This window comes from Populus alba, chromosome 10, assembly GCF_005239225.2.
Source record: "Populus alba chromosome 10, ASM523922v2, whole genome shotgun sequence".
Lineage (NCBI taxonomy): Eukaryota > Viridiplantae > Streptophyta > Magnoliopsida > Malpighiales > Salicaceae > Populus > Populus alba.
The window spans coordinates 1,257,103-1,267,907 of NC_133293.1; the positions used below are offsets into that span (position 1 = coordinate 1,257,103).

A 10,805-nucleotide genomic window follows, 5' to 3' on the forward strand; every position below is an offset into this window, starting at 1 on the left:
GAAAAGAAAGTAGAGATTTGTAAGCTTCAACATATTGAGAGTGGTCCACCAAAGCTCATCCTAACAAGGCCTGCCATTACCTACAATGATAATTGCAATACATTGCTTTATAATTATAGAAATTCTCCCAATATTGAGAGTCCTGCTTCTGTATTTCAGACCAAGATTGATGGATTAATTTAAAGTGACAAGTGTTTTATGCCTCAAGAATTAGAAGGCAATGAAAAGCCAGAGACAAAGAGGTTGTAGCTATCAAAGATATGTAAATAAGCAAACTCGTGAGTGATGATGAAGCCGAAGAATTCCTAAAATTAATGAAGTGTGGTGAGTATAATGTGGTAGAGTAGCTGGAAAAAAAAAAAAAAAAAACCTTGTCGAGATATTCTTGATATCTCTTATCTTGAGTTCAAAGCCCCACCGTAATGCACTGTAAATAGTGTTGAACGAGGCATATGTGCCCCAACACATGGCCCAAAAGACTAAAGTTATATATGATTCACACGTTAAAAATTAAATTTTTAATTTTTTTATTAAATAAAATTTGAACACAATTTTTTTTTATATAGTTTTTATTTAAGTAAGAATTATTTCTAACCAAATATATTTATAATTGTTTTTTCATGTTAAGAGTTGAGACAAAATGGTAAAATCTGACATTTGCCAATAACAACATATTACAACCTGCAAACCAATGATGTTCTCTCCTTTTATTCCATGTTACATGGTGTTCCACTAGTATGGTTGTCGACGGTTGCTATCTATAAATTTTTTATATTGTTATTAAACCTGGTTCAGTTTGATAAGTAAATATGATAATTTATTGACCTAGCCTTTAGATCTAACTAAATTTTAAATAAAATTGAGTGAAAATTAGCCTGGTGTAATCCAATTAACTTGACAGATCTACATACGACTTAATCAACCAGGTTAAAACATGATTTGACTTTAAATAAAATCACAAAAAGATATTGTTTTAATGTTTTTTTTAATATTAAATCAATGATGTTTTAGATTAACCCGAATCAATCTGTCCCACCAATACCTTAAGTTATGGGCCCAGACAAGTTTAATAATTTTTTTAAAAAATTTATTTTTATTTAATCATATGATAATAAAAATAAATATTTACAAAAAACAAAAATAAAATTATGAATGAGAAACATTTTTTATTTCATCAAATTATCTTTCTTATTCATGTGATTTTTTGTTTGTTTTGATAATAAAATGAAATTTTTATTAGCAATATAGTTTATTGAATAAAAATCAATAGCAATAAAAAATATTAAAAAAAAAAACTACAACTATTAGAACTAATAATATATATTTTTAATTGAAAACCCAATTTTTCTATTCACGCATGTTTTTTTTTGTTGAGAAACATATTTTTTTAAGTATAAATTATTATGATCATTAAAGTAAATTTTAATTAAAAACATTATGTCTCAGTTATTTTTACATACCTAATGCAAAAACTATGAAAACAATAAATTTAAGAAAATAATATAAAAAAACTCACAGTAAAGAATTAAAAAAACATTTTATTTTTTTTCAATATTATTTTAAAAATTATGTATTTAAAGCTAACACATAATATATTATCCATAAAACAATCAATAATACGATTATAAAAAAGCACAAATATTAAAAATAATGACATAATCAATCAATCACTTAAATATTATTTTAATAAAAAATTATATAAAAAAAAGACTATTTATGCACATCGTCAAAATTGAAAATTTTGACCTGTATATGGATGAATTAAAAGTTTAATTATTAAAATACTATCAATAATTAAGAGTTCAATAATTGAAGCCTTTTTTCATATGAAACAAAATCTCTTCACCGTCATCAGATCTTAGAAGATAAGCAAATGACATAAATTAAAATACTATCAATAATTAATGCAAAGGTGGTATACTGTCAGCTAAGAGCCAGTGCTGGATGCAGGACTTGGCGGTGGGGGTTCACTTTTCTTCGGAATGGTAGAGACGTGTACTTAAATATATTAAATACTGTCAATAATTATTAATTACCACTGGTCCACTGGAGTATCAGAAATAACAACAAGAACTCCATTTTCTTGCACTATAAGAATCTCAGAAATCAAGAACAAAACTTTTAACGCACAAACAAAAACCATGGACTCCATAGAACACAGAACCATTCATGCTAATGGCATTACCATGCATGTAGCAATCAAAGGCTCAGAGAATGCTCCGGTTATTCTATTTCTCCATGGATTCCCCGAATCATGGTACTCCTGGAGATACCAGATCTTAGCTCTATCCTCACTTGGCTATAGATCTGTGGCACCTGACTTGAGAGGGTATGGTGACACAGACGCCCCAGCTGAGATTACAAGCTACACATGCTTCCATTTGGTTGGTGATTTAATTGGGTTGCTTGATGTTGTGGCACCAAATGAAGATAAAGTTTTTGTTGTGGCACACGACTGGGGTGCTATTATAGCTTGGTATATGTGTTTGTTTAGACCAGATAGAGTTAAAGCTCTGGTTAATACCAGTGTTTTGTTTATTCCGAGGAATCCTGAGAGGAAATTTGTTGAGACTTTGAGGACTCTTTATGGTGATGATTACTACATGTGCAGATTTCAGGTTTTTTCTTTGATCAGTTCATTTTATTTTATGATTTCAGTTATGGGTTCTTTGTGTTTTGCATGAAGTTTCTTTCTTGTTCAAGTAGTATGAGAATGGAAGATTTTCTTTTTCCTCTTAATCTTTTTCATCTTGAACTTACCTATCATTTTTCCAACACAAACTGCTTGATTGTCTTTGCAGGAGCCTGGAGTGATTGAAGCTGAGTATGCAGAGAGAGGCACGGAGAGAGTTCTGAAGGAATTGTTAACGCACCGAGTTGCAGGACCTCTTTTTTTACCTAAAGGTAAAGGTTTAAATGGAGCCCCGCTGGATGCTCCACTTGTCTTGCCCTCTTGGTTGTCTGAGGAAGATTTCAAGTACTACACCAACAAATTTGAGCAGAAAGGCTTTACTGGAGGATTAAACTATTATCGGAATCTGGATAGGTGTGTTTCCCTTCCAGTTGTTATTTAGTGCATTGAGATTTCTCAGCAACGTCGATTTTACCGTGGAAAATCTCCAGTAGTCTGGTGTTGTTTCAGTCTTTCAATTCTGTTCTGGTTACTTCCATGGCACTATATATCGCACATTGATTGGGACTAGGGGCCTTTTATATTTACTTGAGATGCTATAAGAGATTACCTTTCCTTGCATTGAATTGAAGTTCTTATTTCCATGTCGCTATGGTGTATTGATCGGGACAAGGGCCTTGTTTCAGTATATCAGCTGGCGTTCGAGATGGGGACGTCTGCTTTTTTGATGCTGATCTGATCTTTTAACAGATTTAATCCCATCTTGTTCTCTTTTTTCCCATGATTGTTCTTGCTTCATTTTCCCTTTTTCTAAATCCTTTTCTGCAGGAACTGGGAGCTCACCGCACCATGGACAGGGGCTCAGGTGACAGTACCTGTCAAGTTTATTATTGGTGATGGGGACCTGACCTATAATTCTCTTGGCGGGAAGGATTATATAGACTCAGGCGGGTTCAAGAGAGACGTTCCATTTTTAGAGGAACTAGTCGTAATGGAAGGAGTAGGGCATTTCCTCAATCAAGAGAGGGCGGATGAGATCAATAAGCACATTTATGATTTCTTTCAAAAGTTCTAGTTTGCTTCTTCGTTCTCCTCCTGCTGTCTTTGCTGGAGAGTTAGAGCATGTTCGGCACGGCGGTGCAAAACCGTGCCTTAAAACAATGTCTATGTATGCCTTTGTTTGTAAGAGAGCATCTTCAATAGAAAATGCTATAATAAAAAAATAAATGAAGAAAATAGTTTTTTAAATAGTATAAATATAGTTTTTTTTTTATTATGTGGATTCCAATAGTAAAAAACTATTTAGAAAAATCAATTATATTTTAATATATTTCATGTTAAATTAATTTTAATATAATTATATAAATAATTTAGATATTTTATATATAATATAATTATGATATTATTAATTATATAATTAATATGAATAATTTATAAAAGTAATATAAAATTAATGTGCCCGTTTGGCATTGCGGCCAAACCGGCTTTTCACCAAAATTCAATTTTTTTTTTTTTGCTAAAATTGAGTGCGGTTTGTACTTTTTGGATCGTTTTAATGTGCTGATGTCAAAAATAATTTTTAAAAAATGAAAAAATATTATTGGCATGCTTTTCGACACGAAAAGCTATTTGAAAAGCAACCGCTACCATACTCACAAACACCCTCTAAAGCTTCTCAGCTGCTTTTTGCTTAAAAAGCAGGTTGAAAAGCTTAAGCAAAACGGAAACGGGCACTACGGCCGGCATGGCTTGGTAACAAAACGTGCATCAAGTCATCGTTTCCCTTTGGAGTTTTTTCTTTCCCTTCTGAATTGTTGACACTTCCACTTGTTTTGAGTAAGCTACTGTTTGTGTAACGGTATTTCTGATCCCGCGCTGAGACTCTCTAACTCGAGATTAAAAATGTGTTTTGCAGTGTAATAATAATTATTTTTCAAATAATTTTTTATATTAAAATATATAATAATGATTTTTTTATTCTTAAAAAAAATATATAAATGGTATTAAATTTTAGTAAAAAATAAATAAATAAATTTTCATTGACTGCTACCATCCTGTGAATGATGCTGAGAGACCTCAGTGATGGATCTTGACGCTTTGCACTTTTTTTTGAGTAAACTACTGTTTGTGTAACAGTATTTCTGATCCCTCTAACTCGAGATTAAAAATATGTTTGACAATGTAATAATAATAATTTTTTAAATAATTTTTTATTTTAAAATGTATGGTAATGATTTTTTTATTTTTAAAAAAATATTTTTAATACTAATACATTAAAACGATTTAAAATATATAAACTGTATTAAATTTTAATAAAAAAAACAAAATTAAATTTTCATTGAAAGCTGCCATCTTGTGAATGATGCTGAGAGACCTCAGTGATGGATCTTGACGCTTTGCATTATCTTGTGAACGGTACACTACCCCATTTCATGGGGAAGATTGAAAAAGAGAGAGAGAAAAAAAGATTGCGGTGGACGGAGATTCAGCTGGAGGAGTCAACGTCCTGTGTGCCTGTTGAGTGTGGGGACCTAAAGAACCCCCCCCCATCATGTGGAGAAGAGAGCTGATAAACGGAGATCGGAGATCCAAGTTGACAGAGAAAGGTAAGGGGGCTGTGACTTGTGATTGGTGAAGGGTCGGCATCCTCACATCGCGAAGAACACATGCACAAAGGTCCAAAACAAGAAGCGGCGGCGAAATCCTCCATGTGCTTCCATTTCAATCAAGCACCCCTCCTCCTCCTCTCTCCTCCTCCCCAGTGTTCTCTTTGACCTTGTCCTTTTCCCTCAGCAACGTGCCTTTGTCAGTTGGAATTTGGGATGAGCCATTTATTAAGGTCAATATGTTTTTGTTTTTGGAGTTGCGTTTTTATATGGATTTTAATGAGCATTTTATCTTAAATTTTAATTAAAAAACCATGTTTCATAGGTTTTTTTTTTTTTTTTTTTCAAATCATAATCACAAAAACTACTTCAATATCAGACACATACCAGCCTATTTTATCAGGACACATGTTTTAAACTACCCGTATCACTATTTTTTAAGAAACAATTTCTCATTAGATTTTAAAATTTATTCTTTGACGAACTTATTACTCATAATCTATAATCCAAATGTTTCTTTTTAACCCTTTTGATTTGAATTAGAATGTTGATATTGAAATTATAGATGGCAATCCGTTTGCTCCTTGAAGTCCAGATTAAACTGTATTTTTTTCTCCTTTTAATTGTATAAATTAATTATTATTTTTGAAGCCTAGAGATTGTAGTACACAATATTTGTCATTTTCATTATGTAACCCACCCTCACTCTAGTGAGTTTATTGACTAAATAAGTTAATATTCTATTTTGTCTATTTCTAAGAGATATAAATAAATAAAAAATTACGTTATCAATAGCATAACAAATGCTTAATTTTAGAGAGTATGTTTTTGGAATTTTTGTCCTGGAATTCTAGTATTATTTATAAATTGATCAATCAAGTTTTTAACTATCATTTATTTTTAGATAAATATTATATTTTATATCAATTTGATTCGACAGTTGGGTGAATATTGAAACTTTGAATGATGACTAATTTTTTTTTTTAAATAAAAAATCATTTTTTTGTGTGTTTTAAGATGAAAATTCTTGTAGAAGCTAATAAAAATCAAAATTCACTTTTTAAAATAAATTTTCCAATTTTTCCAAAGTAAAAGGTTTTCATTTTTATTTTTGTTATTACCTATTTTTCACCTCATAAAAAATTAAGAAAAAAAACTCCAAAATGCAAGAGAACATATATGAAGAAAACCTAGAGGATTGCCCAAGATTGGTGGTGGATGACCAAGATGACAAGTGGAAAAGTTGGAGGATCAAAACATATAAAATTAGCAATATATATTGATAACCTAATTCTGATTGACAAAAGGCCCTATTGGTGAAAATCTATTTATTTTAGGGCAAATAAATACAAATTTGAATAGATAATGATTCAATGAGAATTTTAGAAGGCTTAATTAATTTTATTGAGGACTTAATTACAAGAAAAATTGAATTTTGAAGTTAATTCAGGTTTCTTGTAACTTATTTTTGGGTCCCCACACAAATGAAAAAAATAAAATAATAAAAATAAATAATAAAATAAAAATAAAAATAAAAATAAATATATAGCCGGAAAAAAAATTATAAAAATAATAGGAGGCTGGAGCGCTTAAAAAATAGTCAGAAAAATTGATTAAGGAGGTTCAAAAATACAAATATTGAAATTTTGACAATATATACTTGAATGATGAGAGCCTTATTGGAAAAGAAAATTCAATTTGAGGAGAAAAGTCTAAAATTAGAGGTTTATAGACTCAATTGGATTTTAATGAAGGTTTAATTGAATTTATAGATGGTTTAATGGCAAGAAAAATTGATTTTTAAGTCAATTTGGACCTTAATTGGAAGAAATTAAAGTTCAGGGGTCAAAACATAATTTTAAAGAGTTGATATGGTCAAATCAGGGGCTTAATTGCATGAATATTGAAGTTTGGTGACCAATTAAGGACTTCATGGTATAAATCCAAAATCAAGGACCGAACTGGAAAAGGCGTGTAAATATAGGAACTGAAATTGATTGAATCAGGGACCAAATTGAATAAATTTAAAGTTTATTAATCAATTGAGAGTCAAAATGCACAAATTCAAAACCAAGGACTAAAATGAAAAAGGAGGCCAATTATAGGTGTGACGATTGAAGTTGGCAGGGATGCAATTGAATTAATTCTTGAAATCAAAATTACATTTGAGGACTTAAACGAACAAAGGATAAATTAAGGATTGATTTGGAAGTAGACGTGCTGGACATGTAGCAGGGGAAAAAGGAAACTTTTGTTTTTTTCTTCTTTACTCCTTCCTACCGCATGCTCTACCAAAGCCCAAAGCCCCACGCCCCTTCATGATGAAACCAACGAAGTTGCACCCTACAATCCACACCTATTGGCCACCTCGTCTGGCACTGTGATAGGGCAGGAAGGTGCCGCTCCCCATATGCAGCGATAGGGGGGCAATAGGGACGCCCTCACTCCCCTTTTCCCTATAAATACGACTCTCAACACCAGCACATGAGAGAAAAGAAATGAAAAGGAAAGGAACCGAAGAAGGAGAGAAGACAGAGAGAATAGAAAAGAGAGGAAGGAAAGATTATGGGGAAGCTCAAAATCGGGGGGGGGAATTTGAGAGAGAAATAAACAGGAGAGCAAGGAGTATAAAGAGGGAAAACACTTAACAACGAAAGAAGAGGAAGAAAAACGACACACTAGAAGAGAGGGGAAGAGCAATAACCTCTCTCTTCGCTGCTTGAAGTTGTCGTCTATGAGCCACGATACCGCCACTAGCCTCCACCGCAGAACCGCCAGTGAAGCAGCCAGACCAGCAAGGCACTGCCTTTTCCGTGCTAGGTACCTCTTCTTTCCCTTCCACTTTTACTTCGTTTTTGGCATAGGTGTCTCCTGCATGCAGAACGATATTCTTTCTGCTTGTAGGAGGATGGGAGGGGGGAAATAACCCCCCCTATTTTTTCTTTTCTGGCCCAACCCTTATGTTTGGGTGGGGTCCTGCCCAGACCCAAAACAGTAGAGTGAACTGTTGGGCCGAGATCGGCCTAGTTAGCAGGGTCGGCCCAGCCCACATAATTATAATATTATATTATATATTATAATGTTTAATATATATATATATTAAAAAAATTCTGAAAAATCCTTAAAAAGTTAGTTGATTTTCTTGCATATATATATATATATATTATCAAAATTGCTTAATACTGGTTTGTATTTTTATACCATAAAGATACAAATCCAATATTAAAAATATCTGATTTTTGTCAAAACATTGCAAAACAAATTTTGTAAAAACAAAAAAATATATTTTGTTTTTCTTGCATACGACCAAGTCTCTCAAAGATAAGAAAAATCATCACATCGTATTTTCATACAACAAAAAAAATCATTTTGTTTTTTATACATAAAACACAAAAAAATTAAAAAAAAAAAAAGGTTTTAGCATGCACTTTGGCTTTAATAACAAGTTTGTTAGCGCTATGAGAACTAGACCAGTATTTTCAAAAATTCTAAAAAAATATTTGTCTTTTTTTAGTATCTGGGATTATGAATTTATACATAAAATGTATTTCTGATATTAAAAATATAGTTTTATATAGACGTTAGAATGACTAGATTTTTACCTGATAAGATAAGGACCTTCTTATTGAGAAGCACTTTTCTTGAACCATAGATAGACCAATAATTAAAAATATAATAACATCTTAGCTTTTTATCAGACAATCAAACAATGCAGCTTACCTTAGATAAGGCGTATTTGGGGTGCTAATACCTTCTCTTTACGCAGTCAGTCCTAGTACTCGATCTCTAAGACTAGTTAGGGTTCCTAGTGATCAAAATACTAGGTGGCGAATTCCATTCCATTTTTCACCGATAAAAAACAAGAATTTCTTGTCTCCCCATATTTTCCAAATAGATACATACATTTAGATTGAAGTGGAATATTCGTCGCGACGTCGCACACATGTGATAGAATGACAACTCCACTAGGGACTTTGTAGACTAAGCTTTGTTTTTGTTTGATTTGTTTGTGTTTTCATGTGTTTATTGTTAGTTTGTCTTTCCTTTTGTTATTTTCTTATATTTTTTAAATAAATTAAACATACTATTCATGCATTATATAGAACTATCTCATATATCACATACTTTGATTTTGAGAAGCACACACAAGCCTTAAGTTAGGTGGGGGATTAGCAATTTGCTCTAGGACTATTGGTCAGGGTTTAGATGCGTGAAACACCCAACTCATATCTTTGTGCTTGCTTGATAATGGTGGGCATACGTGCCTTAATTGTTTCTTTCAACGCCTCCATACTGTCTTTACGAAGAATGTCACTGGGCAGATATGAGACCCTTTAAAGACCAGGTAGAAAACCTACCCATTATCACTAAATAAATAAAGCTTGTCCTTAGGATATGTATCTTACTTTTATTTGCATCAATATTAATAATGTTGAATTCATCAATCCAGGTTTTGAGCTGAAATCATGACTAAGTACCTATCTTTCCAAGAGTTTGGGCAAGAATCTGAGTTGACTCAAGTAGCTGAAGGAAAATGTCCAAGAATCGATGCTAACGAGTTACCTTACATTACCAAGATAAATCACATGGTAAATGACTTAAGGAAGTTATTGTCTATTATGGAATATATTAATGAGACTCTTTTTGAAAGGCGATATGGGAGAATTGCACAAGAAATGAGGTTACCCGTACAAGCAGCAACAATCAAAGCCTTACTGAATTTTTAGGATCCTAGTTATCGGTGTTTTACCTTCGGGAATATTGATATGACACCTACCTTGGAGGAATGCGAGAGGATTCTAGATTTTCCAAACAACAGCCACAAGATTTACTTAAGGCAAAGATTTGAAGACACAACTTCGAAGGTAGTCAGTTTATTAGGCCTGGAAAAGATCAGCCAATGTAGAGTCACCGAGGGGGGGTTTAAATGGAAGGTCATTGAAGCTCAAATGAAGAAAAATGTTGAAGAAGGCAAGTTGGGAGATGAACGATAAGGTTGGTGGCCTTTACCATCTTTGGACTAGTATTGTTCCCTTCCGAAATCGGTGGCATCAGTTTAGAAGCCACAAATGTCTTCATAGAATACGAGCATGACCAGATCAATCCCTCTTTAGCCATTTTAGGAGAAATCATGTTATCACTCAACCACTGCAAAACACATGGAAAAGGAGCCATAAGATGTTGCATCCCTATGTTGTATTAATGGATTATCAGTCATATTGAAACATCAATGGACATCTTTAACAACTTCTGGTGGTTTGACCTGCGACTATTAAAAGTTACCATAGATGAGACTTAGAAGAACTGGGATGAGAAAGCATGGATAGATAAATATGCAGCATTGCTAAGGAGCAACTTCAAATGGAAAGCACCGTGGATGAACAACGCTATCTGCATAATGAGATGTGGAAGCAAGATATGGGTTCCTCTGATTGGTGTAACTAGATACATCGGTTATGCACCCGCACTTGTAACAAAGCAGTTGGGTGGAATGCAACACACACCAAGAACTCTGGGTTTAGCCGATTTCATAGGTTTATTCAAGCACCAACCATTCCTCGAACAGA

General features: G+C 32.8%; 1 protein-coding gene across 1 annotated transcript; it reads left to right on the plus strand.

Annotated features, from left to right (window-relative positions):
* Window positions 1-2,060: 2,060 nt before the first annotated feature.
* On the plus strand, window positions 2,061-3,875 carry LOC118038246 (epoxide hydrolase 3). Its single transcript, XM_035044560.2, has 3 exons — window positions 2,061-2,618; window positions 2,802-3,046; window positions 3,461-3,875. Exons 1-3 carry the CDS (start codon window positions 2,142-2,144, stop codon window positions 3,705-3,707), a joined length of 969 nt encoding a protein of 322 aa, XP_034900451.1. The 5' UTR covers window positions 2,061-2,141; the 3' UTR covers window positions 3,708-3,875.
* The last annotated feature ends 6,930 nt before the right edge of the window (window positions 3,876-10,805 follow it).

Coding starts and splice junctions, on each gene's coding strand:
- LOC118038246 (XM_035044560.2), top strand. CDS start 2,142: ATGGACTCCATAGAACACAGAACCATTCATGCTAATGGCATTACCATG. Junction 2,619..2,801: donor ACTACATGTGCAGATTTCAG/GTTTTTTCTTTG, acceptor TTGTCTTTGCAG/GAGCCTGGAGTGATTGAAGC. Junction 3,047..3,460: donor TATTATCGGAATCTGGATAG/GTGTGTTTCCCT, acceptor CCTTTTCTGCAG/GAACTGGGAGCTCACCGCAC.